The 16,059-nt window shown below is 35.9% G+C and overlaps 2 protein-coding genes across 4 annotated transcripts in view; both read right to left on the minus strand.

Moving 5' to 3' along the window:
* Window positions 1-250: 250 nt before the first annotated feature.
* On the minus strand, window positions 251-5,390 carry LOC106940020 (uncharacterized protein C7orf57 homolog). The gene is made up of 8 exons (XM_015022631.1): window positions 5,260-5,390; window positions 4,195-4,267; window positions 3,885-4,058; window positions 3,024-3,111; window positions 2,732-2,861; window positions 1,875-1,939; window positions 1,681-1,781; window positions 251-761 (listed from the first exon to the last, which is right to left on the minus strand). The coding sequence occupies exons 2-8, from the start codon at window positions 4,235-4,237 to the stop codon at window positions 703-705; spliced, it is 660 nt and encodes a 219-aa protein (XP_014878117.1). The 5' UTR covers window positions 4,238-4,267; window positions 5,260-5,390; the 3' UTR covers window positions 251-702.
* Window positions 5,391-6,562: 1,172 nt separating this feature from the next.
* The window catches only part of LOC106940019 (four and a half LIM domains protein 2-like), a 13,680-nt gene continuing 4,183 nt past the window's right edge, over window positions 6,563-16,059 (minus strand). The window contains exons 1-7 of one of the 3 annotated variants that reach the window (XM_015022628.1): window positions 13,357-13,488; window positions 11,694-11,849; window positions 10,209-10,397; window positions 9,289-9,463; window positions 8,610-8,779; window positions 7,199-7,385; window positions 6,563-6,911 (exon numbers count right to left, since the gene is read on the minus strand). In XM_015022628.1, coding sequence (XP_014878114.1) covers window positions 6,760-6,911; window positions 7,199-7,385; window positions 8,610-8,779; window positions 9,289-9,463; window positions 10,209-10,364 — 840 coding nt within the window. In that variant the 5' untranslated portion in view covers window positions 10,365-10,397; window positions 11,694-11,849; window positions 13,357-13,488 and the 3' untranslated portion in view covers window positions 6,563-6,759. Of the gene's footprint in view, window positions 6,912-7,198; window positions 7,386-8,609; window positions 8,780-9,288; window positions 9,464-10,208; window positions 10,400-11,693; window positions 11,850-13,356; window positions 13,489-16,059 lie in introns of those variants that run through there. The other 2 variants (XM_015022629.1, XM_015022630.1) reach the window with 2 other exon arrangements.

Below are 16,059 nucleotides of genomic sequence, written 5' to 3' on the forward strand. Positions count from 1 at the left end.
TTCGTCTGATTTATTCCTACTATTCTGGCAGGTAAACACAGCAGTGAGGCCATACAATTATTAATTTAGGAAGCTTAAAAACCGAATAATTAGTACGATCAAAGGAAAGAAAGAAATAAAAGCATCTGGCTCCTTTTTACCCAAACAAACCTCAGCGACTCTGGCCGTCAGTTTTCACTTCGTCATGTGATCGCAGCTGCGGGGTTGCCGTCTCGACAGATGATCGTACGCGTCGCCTCGGCCGAAAAAAAAAAAACACGCCAAGCCGAGCAAATAATACTTCACGTCACTGGAACCACGAATCATCAGCACAAACATTTAAACGTCACCAAGTCGATCTTCATACGTCCAGGGCGGGAAGCGAACAGCAACGAGGCTCAGAGGTAAAAACCGGCAGCTGTTGGATTCCAGCCCTGCTTTCAAATCGAGCACAGAAACAAAACTCAAAAAGTCACCAACACCGACTACGCTACTCAGAAACGCACCTTTCTTCTTCTTCTCCTTCTTTCTATACAAATTAAAACAATAAATAATAAAGACAGTACCTTTGCATAAACATGAGTACAAAACCTAACAGTCAGTGGATTTACAATAAACATGACTAAAACGTAAGAGGGTGCAGAGGTGTGTTTGCACCGTATCGGGGGGAAAAGAACCTTAAAGAACAGCCCCATTGTTCCTGCTAAGCAGAACCTGAGCAAACTAATCCAGGTCGTCCACATCCTCCGTCATGACGGTGCTGGTCTGTTCTGACGTCACGCCTGCAGGTCAAACACAGAAAACAACAAATCTAAACCGTGGAAGCAACAGCAGCAGCTTCAGCAACACGTTAGTCATTTATTCAGGTGTTTTCACACATGTTTAGTAACATTAATTGAACGATTTATGGTCTAATATTTAGTGTTTGTCTATTGCGGGTCTCTTCATGATAGATCAGGAAATTACTGACTTTTTTCAGGCTGTAATTCCATTCTTGTTGATGCTTTTAGCATTAAAAGCTACAGAAATATGAACAAACTCATTTTATCACAATGAGATAAAACCACGATTGTGTTTGTACGTCAAAAACTCACTAGCTAATAAGTTTGTCTTATTTTAAGATAAAGACTTTGAGCTTGTTTATTGTTATTTTTTTCTTATTTTGAAGTAGAGACCCTTAATGTTTTGTCGTGATAACAAGACTTTGGATTTTTTAGTTTTTTTTATAATCACAAAACTTCAGGATAAATGTTAATGAAGCATTTTGTCATCATTACATTCGCTATTTCAACGAGAGCTCAGGTTTGCTTTGCATCAGGATTTTTATTATCTCCTCATATTGAGATAAATATCTTGAGTTCATTTTATAATAATAAACTTTTTTTTATCACATTTGGAAGGAATTTCTTTTTCACTTTAGTTAATTCATCACTGAACTTTTCTCTGTCATGTTTCATTATCTCTCACTAAGCTGCAAGATTTCCATCTTTTTGTCACAAAGACAAATATCTTATCTTGTGACGAGATAAAGAGACCCTGAGCTTGTTTTGTCAAAACTATTCCATTATCTTCCTTTACAAATATAAGACTGAGCTTGATTTGTTTGACTCCAACAACTTTTAGTGGACAATTCAGTTTTTAGGGATTCCTTCTACCCCACTTCAGATTTTATTTCTTGCTAAACTATAAAAATGTTTGTACTTGAAGTATCGTCGTCGTTTCCAGACTTCTTCTTCTCCTCCATGTAGCCGTGACTGAGCAGCTTGGACATGCTGACCGGAGGAGCTTTCTTATCGTAGGATCTGAGGAGGAGAGCGTCACGTTATCGAACCTCTAAAACCTTCCAAATAAATCAAGTTTATATCAGTAAATGCGAGAGAGGAATAAGTTCTTACATTCTCTTATACTTGTTGGTCATGGACAGACCCTCCATAGGCACAGCTGCATCATCTGGAGACATCTGCAGATTGAAACATCATCCAGAGTCACAGTTATATAAGCAGCAACAGCCTGACTGATGGCTGCAGAACTACAGGGACTCACCAAGTTACCAAACATGGAGAAATGAGCGGCTGGGGAAAATATCAGGGAAGCAGAGCAGAGAATGAAATAAAGAGGAAAACTTAAGGAAAAAAAAAAAAACTGCCATGCTGTTAAAAATTAAACCAACCAGAACATTTTCAAATGATGATTTATCTGTTAGTTTTAACCCAGAAACTCAGCAACCTGCAAAAGTATTCACACTCCCTGAACCGTTTCACATTTTTCCAAACTGCAGCCTGAATGTATTTTACTGGGATTTTATGCAGCAGAGCAGTAACTTCCTATTAAAGTGACCTCTGAATGCACCACACTATTCAGTTTTTTCTTTGTAACTAAACCATACGTCACGTTTCTTCCACATAAAGTCCCAATAAATACAGCAAAACCTGTGGTTGCAGTGTGAAAAACGTCAAGTGTGTGTGAATACTTTTGCACATCGCTGTAATCCAGGTTTCCCAGATTAGAACCAGCTGGAATATTGGAGAGAACTGCAATCACGGAGCCAACGTTTCCCCCTCCAAATTCCCAGGAAACAACAAAGTCCCTCCGGAGAATTAAATCTTGAAGCAATTTCCAAACGCAGGGATGAAAAACGAAGGTGTAAAATGAAGGAAAGTTGTGATAAAAACTAAAATAATGGCAATAACAAAAGATGGAGTGGCGTCTGCGTGGCATGAATGCTGGGGAGTGACTAGTTCGGTCCATTCACCTTCTCTTTACCATGGGAAAAACTATCAGTCTCTCTTTCCCAGGAGGAATTGTTATCAGTGCCAAAGGGAGCAGCCAGAAGCCGCCTGCCCGCCTTCATCTGGCTGTCAGGAGACGAGGCTTCGCTCCCGCTGAAAGCACAAAACCACGATGACATTCCATGTGAAAGTTCTGGGAACATTTCGCCTGCAGCCGCAACACTTGGGTGACAGACAGGAACATTTCGTCTTCCTCAGCTCTGGACTCTTCCTACGAAAACGTTTTCCTCTAAATCAGCATCTGGCCCGTCTTACCTCTTTGACTCATCCCCTCCGAACCAGTTGGGCGGGTTGTAGGCTTTCTTCGGCGCGTCATCGTCATCAACGTCGTGACTCAATAGGCCTGCAGCAGGAAGGGAAACATTCCTGTTGAAGCTAAAACTCTGCAGGCAGTAATGACTCTCATCTCCGCTCTGAAAACACCAGGAGGGGTTTAAGTCACACCTAAAGCAGGTCAGTGACCAAATAATTACTGCAACCTCTCAGAGTCGGGAGCCGTTTCAAAACGATGAGCCAAATTGAGAATTCACAATGTTTTATTTGCATTTATTTCCCATTTTCTGCAATAAGAAATTATTGTAATAAATCATAATATTGTAGTTTCATAATATATCGATAATAACACAAGTTCACAAAGACCAATAAACTTTAATTTTGTAAGGAAATCTTAATATTATCACTACTATTTCATTTCCAATCATTTGTTTTTATTAGTTGTAGTAATTTAATTTATTTACCATCTTTTTTTTGTAATGTATTTTTCATATTCTGTATTTATTTTGTAGTTTCTTAAGACAATTTAAATACCAGAAACAAAACAAAAATAAAATTGACACTCAACCAAAACTATAAATAAAATTGATTATGTCTCTGTAAGCAAAATTTAACTTCAAAAAATATTAGAAATTATTGAGCTCTTTTTCATTTTTTTATGCGATTAATCAATTAATTGCTTACTGCGATAGGCTTAGTCATGAAGTTAAAATGCTTCCTAAACATGAACAGGAAGGCAAACAAACAGCTACTAAACCAAACAGTGAAAGATGATCTTTATGATCAACTTGGATTAACTCTTGAATTGATCAGCAATTTTAAATCTGTGGTTTATCGGCTCACCTTTGTGTCCTCCCTGCTTCGCCAGCTTGACGTAGTCCGAGTCGGTCTCAAATATCCCCACTCGCCGCCCGCTGATCCTCTCCACCTCCGCGCTATCGGTGGCGGTCTGGCAGAGGCCGGGAATCTGGGAGGTGGGTCCGGTCACGCCGCTGTTTGCAGCTCCAGGCTTTATGCCTGCAGAAAAACACAAGCATGGCCTTCATTAAGCTGAATAATAGTGGCTCTCAGATGAAAATAGTTTCGTTTTTCTACTGGTTTTAATGCCACAAATATGAAGAGGAAACAGTTTGCAAACTTTAGCCAGTCTCACCTCCGGGTTTGGTCCTTCGATGGTTGGGAACGGCAGCGCTCATTTTAGCTGACGACGAAAGAAAATCTGCAAACTAAATACAGACATTTTAAATTCACAACTGCCACAAGTCAAGGAAGAAAAAAAGCAACAACAAAAAAAAGAAACAAACTATAAAACACTTTTTAATTAAATGAATGAGCGACATTAGAGTTTAAATAAATCAATAAGAAAATGATTAAAACAGAATTATTATTATATTTTATCACTTCAGCTTCCTACTGTCCCCACATGGGGGCAGTATAAATTAAGCTGTCAGTTACAATTGAGAAACAGAAGATGCTTTCACTTGGATTCAACTTTAAACAGAAACAGTTATGATGCACGGCTCTAAAAAGGTCAGAGGTATTAGACGAAAGCTGAGATCTGAGTTATTAGTTTATTTTTTCATAGAAATGCAGAGATTCATGATGTATAAATCAAAGAAACATGGACGAATAGACAAATCGATGGATGGATAAATAAATGGACCAGATTCATGCAGATAAATATGTGCAATAGTTGCATGGATGAGAGGATGAACAAAATGATGCAAATGATTGGTTGGATGAGTAATAGATTATGATTAGATGGATGGATGAATGGATGAAGAGATTAAAGCAGATGGATGGATGACAACATGCATGCAAAAGGATAAACAGATGGATGCAGATGGATGGACGGATGAACAGATGCATGGAGATAAAATGTAAAATCTGGACATGGTGAGTAAATGTAAATGAGCAAATAGCGTTCAAGACTTACTCATTTACTACCGTCGGTTTTATTTCCAGAGTTTTACTTAAAATAGATTTTAAAACCCTAAAACGTTTATTTTTGCCGTAACATAATTTACATCACTAGGCTCAGGTTTCACCGCTAATGTGAGCAATAAATTACTGAGATAAGAGGCTAACAAAGCGTTGCTAACCGAGTTAGCCGCCTAGTTTCCACCGCTATCTCCATTTTTTTACAATGAAATTGTGATGCCTTTTTAATAAAGTGCTAATAATGGTTAATAAATAAGAAAATATAAATATTTCTTACTCTAATGTTGCTGTGTGCTTTTTTTGTATTTGATGAGTTGGGTTGCTGCAGGTAAAAGCCGATAGCTTCTTCTTTCCTCCTCACAGAGCTAACAGCTTCCTGTGGCACCTGCTGCTCGCTTCCTGTTCACAAATCAAAGATCGTGTATTTAAAACGACGCCTTACACTGTGTGAGTTTTCTTTCCGAAAGGACTGTACGTTTATGATGCATGAAAATGCGGTAAGAGTGAGAATTCTGTGCTACGCAACCTCTGTTGGATACATGGACAGACGATCTTTGTTCTGCGGTCAAATAAAGCATAGAAAAATATCAAATTTAAAGTTCAAAACTACTTTTCTGATCTCAATAGGGACGTTTCTAGAATGTTTTCAAGAGGAGATTCTTGAATGAATGAAACCCTAACACCCAAATGTGTTTAAAACAATCTCCAGATAAAGTGTAGTATAGATTTGATTTATTAGTTATGGTTTCAGATTTCAGTAATCTGTTATCCTAAACTAAATACTTATGTGAGTCTTCATATCTTGAATTGTAATGCCATTTTTAAGATTAATCAGTCTAAGTATTTATTTTTGCGCATATTCCTTAAAAATAATGAAATATTCCTTTAGCTTAGCATCAAATCTGAAGTTGTGACACTGAATTTTGGCAGCCATATTGTCTTGCAGTCTTTTTTACTATGACTATGGGAGGATGCCCACTACTTATTGACCAAAAATGTAAACAAACAATAGAAAACTTGTTCAAGGCACAACTAATAACCAACAACCATATTGTTTTGTTGGTATTTAGTTAAACCTAAGAAGCTCATCATGAGTCCAGATCCACTTAGGAAAAAACAAGTAAGAAACAGAATCAGGTTGTTCAGACTTTTCTAATGTACACATAAATAAATAGCTGAGATGAGATTTCACTTGGAGTATTTGAGGCTTTTTATTTAATTTAAACTACATAGTTTATTTAGATAATATTACAAGACTACAGGAAATGAAAATAAAACATATTGGGAAAAATTGTTAGCATTTAAAATAAATGTCATAGTGATTAAAACATTCAGTGCCTGAAAAAATAAAAATAACATTAAGAATTTACACCAACCTAAACAAAAAACTAAATTTCTTTTGGTTGACAAATAATTGAGAATAATAGACTTTTAATTCTGCTGACATCCAGGAATACCTACAGATGAAACATCCAAAAATGATTAGAAAGAGAAGAATTAGTAGGAAAACCTATATGACATTGCTATTTAATAAAAATGCTTAAATGCTGTTATGCATAGAAGAAATTAAGCAGTAAAGGTTTCCACTTCAAACTGATATTTTTGTAGTTTTTCATTTGATCTTTAAGACAAACTTTTACTTAAAACTGGTTCCAGTTTCTCAGTTAAAACCAAAGAAAGACATCACGCTGGTTAATATTCAGGAAAGTTTGAATATGTTGCAGAGTTGTCCCGATTGGCCGTCAGACTGGTTCGCCTCCTTGGTGCTGGTGACCCCTCAGAGGTCTTTACCACAGTCAGGACAGAAGATGTCGTTTCTGAACGTCAGGAAGCCTCGACCAACCATCGACGCGCTGCATTTTTTGCAGTTGAAGCAGTCGTTGTGCCACTGCCGATCCTCAAATGAGATATACTTGCTGCCCCCGAGACCTGAGGTAAAAACAGCAGAGAAGAGTCCCATGATTTTTTTTTTTAACGCAATAACTCTGTAATTGATGGTGATTGGACACACCAGATCCCAAGTTAAGCATATGATCTTGAGAATGTTGAGTTTAGATTGAAGGTGTTGCTTACATTGTTAAAATCGAATCAGTTACAGTTTGGTGAATCTTTCCAGCTTGATTTCATGATTAAAATTCTGAAGCAAAACTTCTCGTTTCTGCTGTGACTTTTTTCAAACTAATTATCATCTGAAGATTTGTGGGAGGTCATTTTACCACTGATTGGGTTGGTGCAGTGGGCGCATTTCTTTGCAAACAGGTTGCAGAAACACTCGAGGCAGTAGGTGGCGTCGTCTCGAGAGGTGAATCTCTGCCCAGCCAGCTGCATTTTGCATCCAGCACAAACGAAGCACTCCTTATGCCACGGCTGGTCATGGTAGCTCACTCCTCCAGTCGTAATGGGCTAAAAGATCGAAAGAAAGCAAAGCAAAATAAACAAATGAGAAATTATTTTCAAAAACATTAGTTTGGCCATTGAACTTTTTGATTTTATGACAAAAACACTGTAGCTAGGGCAACGTTATTCAGGAACAGAAGTGAAAATAAAAAGACAACACATTAGTGAGCTGCAGATTTGTTGCCATTAAGTCACATTATCATAAAATCCTTGGGTCACATTTTATAATATTTTAAAATAAAGCAAAAAATAAAAAATAAAGGTAAATGCTAACTCTCAAGAAGTTAATTAGCCAAACTTGATTTAAAGCTTAAAAATGACAATCAAAAAGCTAATTAGTCTGGTTTGAAGCTCAAAGCTAGTATCACAAACCTAAATACCTTAAGTGGTATTAAAGACAAAATCTAACTTACATTAGAGCTAATAGCTAACTGTTATAAAACTATTAGTCAATAAAGCTAAAGGCTAACTGAAGGCTAACGATCCTAAAGATAAGGCATATTTGGTATTAAAGATAAAAGTTAATTATTAGAAATGTTATTTGCCAAACTGGGATTAAAAATAACAGTTAGCTATCATAAAACTAATGAGTCTAAATTAACAGAGACATGACATTTGGATTTTGTTTTACAATTAAATTCAATTTTAAACACTAAAAAACTAACCACTAAACATACTGAATGAGAAATTAGCAAGGCGATTAGCTGACTTGTTTATACAGCAACTCCTAGATTTTTACAATTAACCCTTAATTTTTCCTGAAAAAAATAAACAAATAAATGAGACTAAAGCTAAAACAATAAAAAAACAGAGTCTGAAAGAGATCAAACTGATAACAATATTAATAATTTAAAATCTGTTATAGTTCATGTTAAAACACATTAGGTTGCATAACTACCGAGTTCCAGTTTAAACAGAAACAGATATTTTCAGCAAACGTCCTCTGAATTAGTAGATTTAAACGTTTTTCTGCATCTCTCTGACATCACACTTTGCAGCCATCTTGGCTGTGTGCTGCTGACTTTTTCTCAAGTCAAACAGACGACTGCTGCCTGCGCCACGACTCCTGCCTGCCTGACCATCTGCTTGTTGCTCATATGTGAGTCTTTGTAGCACCAACTTTCAGCTCCTCTAAGCACAGAAAAAAACCCTACATGACCATACATTTGCAGAACATTTTAACTGGTTTTAATAGCGGAAATCATAGTGGGACATTGTGAGGATGTTTACCTTCATGCAGTGGACACACTGCAGGGCAAACAGTTTCTCATAGCAGGCCAGACAGTAGTTGTTCCCGTCCTTCTTGACGAAGCTCTTGGTGCCAATAGTCTGCTGGCAGAATTTGCAGATGAAACACTTCTCATGCCAACTGTTCCCCTTATGCTCCATCTTCTTGGTGCCTGGAATAAGAATACTGAATTGCAGATTTATTTGATTTTATATTAATATTCTTTCATACTAAACTGGTGATGTTCAAACTTTTTCCCTTGAGGGACAAAACGGTTAACATTTTTTTGTTATAGAGAATGGATCAGTAAATCATTGTAAATACATTAAAACAACCTTGAAAGATTGCAAGATGATGGTTTTCTTAGGACTGTAAGATTTGCTTTGAGTAAAATTAAGTCAATAATTTTGGTTCTGGTTGCTCCAGAATTAAGATAGATGCAAAAACGTTGTAAATAAATGCTTTTTTTTTTCTTTTAAAAATTATCTATAAAAAAAATTACCCTAAAAATAAAAAAGTGTCCATCCGCTTCAACCAACTGTGTTTGCAGACGAGTTTGTCAATTACACATTTGCGGTCTGGGGGCTGACTAAAATCCTTCAGAGGGCCATAAATGGGCTGCACTTTGGACATCTGTGCATTAAACCATTTTAGCAACAGCATAAGGAGTTTTTCTTGTACCTGGCATGATGGTCTTCAGGCAGGCATGGCACTTGGAGGAATACTCCAGGCAGTAGCAGTCGGTGCACATCAGGAGGTCGTTTTTGGTGGCAAACGGTTTGTCGACCAGAGAGCGGCTGCAGTTGTNGCNGAGGAAGCATTCGCTGTGCCAGTGACAGTCCTTGAAGGACAGATCCTTCAAAAAACAATCAAATAAATATTCCATCAGCAACAAATTTAAATAGATATTTTAAAAGAATGAAAGTTACTACGTGTTTAGTGTTAGCACTGCGGCAGAGCTGGTTGCAGAACATTTGAAAAACGCCTAGAAACAAAAATGATATAATAATATAATATTCTAAATGTATAATAATATTAAGTGCTAGCAGGAATATTATATTATATTTTTTGTATTTTTTCATTGTAAGACAGTAGAACAGCTGAAAGTGAATCTCAGCTTGTTATTATACACACCAGATTTTGTTAGCACTGCAGCACAGCTGCCCTAAAATTAACTCCAAAAATGATAGGATTTTATCATCTTCTGTTCTAAAAATTGAAAGAAAGAAAAACAACAACTGAAGACAAGTCTGCACTTCTATTAGCTAGCAAGATGTTACAGGAGTTGAATAAAATAGACTCATGCACCTCCATGAACCCTCAATTTTAAGGTTTTGGGACTTAAATTATTGTAATCAATAAGTTCTTATTGATTACAACGATTAGCCACTGTTTTGATTTGTCCCCCAGAAGAAATTCACACTTTATGTATGTATTTAATCTTACAAAATTAAAATGATGGAGAAATATTTTAATTCAAGGTTAACTGTGGTTATCATTGAATCTTAAACAAGACCAAGTAAAGAAATCACAGAAGTTGACCAGCAACAAAACGTTGGATCTACATTGGAGTTAAAGCGAAAGGAGCATGGATGCATCACCTTGCTGGTGCAGCTAATGAGCTTCTTGCACTTTTCACACATGCTGGAGAAAAGGGCCTCATAGCACTTGATGCAGTACGGATATTCCTCCCTCAGGATGTACTTCTGTCCGTACAAAGAGTCCTTGCACTCTGTGCAGTCGTAGCGCTCAGACATTTTGACTCAGATCTCCTCGCGGAGTCTTCTTCTCTGCAAAATAAAATGAAATTAGTTTAAAAGACAACGGCCGTAATTACATAACCTCACAGAACAATTTACGGCGTAGAATAAAAAGATCAGACTGAGTTCCTGGAATCCTAGAGATTTGTAGTTTTACAAAGGAAAACCGTACGCCCTCAAGATCATGTGGTCGTAAAATCAACTAATTGCATAAACCTGCACTAGACCCAGTCCTCGAAGCAGTTAAGCCTCGACGACCATTTAATTAAATACTACATTCAACAAATTAGCAGAGAAATGCCACAAACTCTGGAGTAAATTCCACTTTATTAATGGAAATTACATGATTTTAAGTCTAGTTTGTACACAACAGTAAAGTTTCCACCTTCAGAGCCTCTGTTTCAACACCATTTAACATTTTTTACTTTTCACCATTTCCAACCTGAAGTCTACCCGTTGTGTTATACAGTGAACAGTAAATTCACCAATATTCCCTCCAGAACTTTATAAACTCCTTCATATGTCCTCATCACACTTCTTCAGGATTACCAAACTTATTCCTTTATGTTGTAAACGACATTTTGCACCAAAAGTTCCTGTTCCTTACGCTTTAACCTTCTTTAAAAATAAAGACTGAATGAGATCCTGGTTGAAGGATCGCAGATACACTCATAAAACAATTCCTTAACTTGCAATTAGCAATCCTTTTAAACTCCATTTGATGTCTCAATATGTTCCAGATTTGAGATCAAATGCAACCATCAGTTCTTACCAACCAGCTGTTGATTTTACAGTGGACCTTAACGCCAAATTATTAGAAGATTATTATCCTGTTCACAGATTTTTTTCGTAGAGCACATCTAAAATATTCAATTTCAGAAATTTGCAGGTGGTTTTACCTCCAGCCTCAGTGAATACCAGAGTATATTTGTGTCAACCTGGAAACTCTAAAACGAATCCAAATATCTTTAGTTTCTAAGTTTCAGAAAAGCAAACGCAGAACCCCTTAAGAAGTCTTTCTACTCTAAATGACACCAGTTACTTCTCTGAAACCAGTTTAACCATCCATATCGATATTAAATACCTCTATTTCTATAGAAACTGAGTGATAGACTTCTGTAAACCAGATTTACTCCCTTTATTTTGCAGTGAACTCCATCCTCTCTTCTTGTCCTTATTATCATCCCTTCCAAATCCCTGTAACTTGTGGCTCAGCTAGTTGTACAAACTTCAACAAAACCAATAAATAAACACCTACAGTGTTGAAAAAGTTACGACTTTTCCCCACGGAGTAAATAAAGTTAGAGGAAACCATGGAGGTCTTACCTGCCCGGCTTGGTTGCCGTCTGAGACCGGAGGTGTCTACTGTACGGAGTACTTGGTGTTTCTTATTAAATTAGTCCAAAACGAGACCCGTGACCCGGCAGGAGGGTGGAGACGGGCGGCCTGAGCCAAGGAGGCAGGCTGGTTTACATTCAGCCGCTATAAAAATCACAGCAAACTGATTAAATTTCAAAACAGAAGAACAAAAACACATTTTGGTGATGATAAAGTGATGCAATTTTAACACTACCTGTTCTGCACAACACTGTTTACTACACTGGTGCCCTGAAAGCAGTTTTTTATTTTTCAAAATGTTATAGCACATCCATATATGAGCATCTGAAGTATTATCTGAACATTTTCCTGGCAGAATTAGACTTAAAAGTCGCAATAATCACATTTTCAGTAAAGTTTAGTCTGCTTTTTCTATTCCAAGTTCTGATTAACCATATAAACTAAGTATTTATTTCAAGATGAAAGGGGATTGGTTAGGAGGTTCAGGAACCATCCCATAATAACCGGTGAGTACCAAAACATGAGTGTGACCATCCGACCACAGTGAAAGTAGTTTTACTTTACATTATGGTGTGTTTTATTTCCAGTGGACTCGTTATATTGCATAAAGGGAAGGACTTTTCAACGTAATGTTAATACTTTGACACAGTTAAAAGTTCTGTTCAGAAAACGGTTCAAAATAAACATCAGACCTGGTTTCAGATTGGATGAAATAATCCAACAAAACTGAATCAACTTCTGCCAAGATGAGGGGTTAAATATCCAGAATTATTCCACTTCTGTTTACATATAATAGTACATAAGTTAAGTAAAACTTGTTCAGACATTTAATTAAATATTCGAGAGTTGCATTTGAGGGAATATGGATTGAAAGAAATCCACAAAAACATCAAATTTGAGCATCAAATTTGTGTTTTTCAACATCATTTTAGTTGTGTGTTGCACAAAAATTACACAATTAGATAAACATCAAAATCTCAAAATGATTACGCCCCAATAAGTGGAAGTAAACATCTCACCTACAATGTAAATCAGAGCATTGTAGGTTCCAGTCAGATGCTTAATTAACTTGTAAGCATCTGACTGGAAGCTGTGAATCTTTCCTCAAACCTGTCAGCGCCACATCAAATTCATATGAATAAAATTTTCTTCACATCACAAGACGATGAAAAGCTGTAAAAGGCTGATTGTTGGCTGCTTGGCCTGCTGTGAAGCTGCTACTCTGTGGTAAGATGGCTTCGTTTACTCCAAATCTAATAAAGGTGATAGTTTAACATAATTACGTAGCGTCACAGAGTTTCCAGGAGACAAAATTGCTCAGGTATGTTTTCACACACGGACAAAACAAATAATTTATATCTATCTAAATTTGACATGATACATCCTGTATAAAAAGTTACAACAAATTTATTCAGCTACTTTTTGGCTTTGAGTCACAAATGAAATGTATTTTTTGCCAAATTATCCACTTCTGTGTCCGGTATTCACTTGTTTAACGTCGTTTAGCCTTGGATCATCTAATTTTACCCATGTGAGGAATCTATTTTGATATATCATGGCTGACACATTAAATAATAAAATAACACCAGACAAACCAAACAAAAGAAGAAGGGTAAACAATAAATAAGATAAAAGTAGGATGAGATTTAACCTGTGAAAAGGCCTATTGTCCTGGAGGTCAGCTGATTAGCAATATCCAGGTAAACATACAGATCCAAAACAAGTCACAAGGTTTAAATATAAATATAGTTAAACATAAACAAAGGCATTAACTTTGTAATGCTTTAAAATATTGTACAGCCTTTAAATTAGCTTAGCTAATGTAGCTTCTATCTGCTAGTTACATGCAGCCTTCCAAGATGGCGGTTCTTGTGAGAACTAATGCATTAGTTCTTGTGAAATCAGTAAAAGTGAAATCAGAGGATTTCAGAGGATTTCACTTTTAATTACTGCAGAAAACCTGATTTAAATTTGGGTGAATTTTTGTAGCTACGTGTGACAAACATCAGCAGTTGATTGAGTACAATTTGGAAAGAAGCTGCAACAAACCAAAATGTGGAAAATGTGAATACTTTCCAGATAAACTGTATTTGTTGATGCTGGTATGCAGTTAGTCGTCTACTCTTTTCTGTCCAAGTTGATTTGTATTTCCACATTACAAGAAAACAGAAGCAGGTCATACATCTGAGCTCAGGTTAAGTTTGTAATTAGGACATTGGTCAAATTATCAATCAGATGTTTCATTATTTAGCCTCCTTCCTGTTCCTGATTTTCCATAGAGAAACAAGCGAGGGTCTGTATTCTGCAGACTAAATGACAGGAATGTGTGTCATGGCGTTAGACAGGGAGAAAGATCTTAAATCTTAAAGTTTAAATAAATTAGCATCAAAAAACAATTTGTTTTTCGACGTGATTTGACTGCTGAAGCTTTCTTATTCTCTTACATTTAGCAGAGAAATAACATAATTATCTGTACCTAACCAACAAAATGACACATTATGTTGTTCCTTGAGAAGAAACAATAAGCTGCAAGTTTCCCTGGGTGACATCAGGTAACAAAACTTCTTTGGAAAAAAACATTGCAGGTTTTCAGGTTGAATAAATCAACTTAAAACCACATTATTTCCAGACTCCTCTGGCAGTAACTGGAACAAACTTTAGGACAAAATCTGTTAAACAACTCCGCTTATCACTTGACGTTTTTTAAAGTCATGTCTTTCAAATTACTTTATTGCTAAATCTGTCCATTTCCTTTCTTCAACTTGATGTAAATTTAGAAATCATGATTCCATTTAGAGAAAAATGAGCAATAAATAATCAAGAGCATGTTTTATTGTGCTATTTTTAACCTCTTTGATTGTTTTATCTGCATACATAATGCCAGTATTGAGTAAAAAAAATAAATAAAAACACATACTATACAGTATATGTATGCTGCTTTTGGAGAAATGGCTTCTTCCTCTTTAAGTGGCATTTCATTCCAGGAAAGTACAAGATACTCGCTTATGTTTGCATAAAGTTTCAATAATTTTAGTGTATTTAGATGCTGAATACATTTTAAAAACATTAGCACTTTCTGAGACATATTTTTGTAATCCTAAACGCACAAAAACAGGAATAATTTAGTCGGATTTCATTTTTCACACAGAAAAAAATATTAAATGTGTGCATATACAGCAAATGCATTAATCTGGTTTCAACTGGAAGTAGTTTTACGAAAATTTAACAGAAAACAAAGCAACCTGGCGCCAACTCCTGCTAAATGTTTAGAACTTGTTTACACCCAGAGCTAATTAGAGCAATTTGCTTTGTGAATTAGATACTGAACCGGGCCAAAACTTGATCAAATTCGATGTGTAACAGTGTTAAGGAGTCTCTCAGTGGTTTATTTCTTTTCCTTTTTATTTATTCCTCTCGCCAATGAATCCAAAATAGTTTCAGATATTGTTTCATGCATGATTAAACCTTTTAAAAGCAAGAAAAATGGAATAGAATGTGAAAAAATACCCTTGTTTAATTTAATTTTTGTGTTTTACGTTTAGCTACTTGACTTAATATTAAGGTTTTCCCATTTCCTTTTCTTTAGGGTAAACACTGCTGGAAGGAACCCAGGCGAAGCGCTTACATAATTAGTTTTACCATCTACTTCCTAAGAGAGGGGAATTCTGGGAAGTTTTATGAACTGTGGCGTGATCCGATTAGCCTCTCCAGGCCCATTCACACACTGAGGAGTCTAGTTAAAGATCATATGTTATTCATTTGGTCTTCAAGTCAAGACTGTAACTCTACAATCACTTTTATTAGCTGCTGCATTTCTGATGTAAACTAGTTTAATCAATAAGGACTCACTGCTCATCACATGATAAAAGCTAAATTAGGTTAAATACTAAATATTAAGTGTTGTAAATAGTATTGCTGTTGTGCATCCAGTTAAAGTCCTCAATGCATTTTCTTTACTTATTTTTCTGTTTATTATCTCTGTATGCTTGTAGTTGTGTGAAGTCTCATTCTATATAATTTTTTACATGTTATTTTTGAATAATATAATTTTTTAATGATAATTTTAAAAGTTCAGCTTAGTTAAAACCTTTTTGTTCATCTTTGGGGTCCGAGTGGGATTTTATATATGTTGTTGTGAAACTCTGGGATTAAATTTTTGCTGGTTCTGGTCAGTAAAAGTTCTCTAAAAGCAAAAATAAATTCACATGTTGAAATATTTGTTTAGAAAAAGTAAAAAAAAAAAAAAAAAAGAGGAAATAGTAGGAAAAAAAAAACTAATACTTATCTTGGTTTTAAAAAAATTTTGTTTTTTGGTATTTTTTTTTGTTTTTTAAAAGTTTTTTTTTGACCAAAA

The sequence above is a fragment of the Poecilia latipinna genome, unplaced genomic scaffold (assembly GCF_001443285.1).
Source record: "Poecilia latipinna isolate Pla-1442-1.1 unplaced genomic scaffold, P_latipinna-1.0 Scaffold3062, whole genome shotgun sequence".
In the NCBI taxonomy this organism is placed as follows: Eukaryota; Metazoa; Chordata; class Actinopteri; order Cyprinodontiformes; family Poeciliidae; genus Poecilia; species Poecilia latipinna.

Coding starts and splice junctions, on each gene's coding strand:
- LOC106940020 (XM_015022631.1), bottom strand. CDS start 4,237: ATGAGCGCTGCCGTTCCCAACCATCGAAGGACCAAACCCGGAG. Junction 3,112..3,884: donor GAAGCAGGGAGGACACAAAG/GTGAGCCGATAA, acceptor TTCCTGCTGCAG/GCCTATTGAGTCACGACGTT. Junction 1,782..1,874: donor ACCAACAAGTATAAGAGAAT/GTAAGAACTTAT, acceptor TCTCCTCCTCAG/ATCCTACGATAAGAAAGCTC.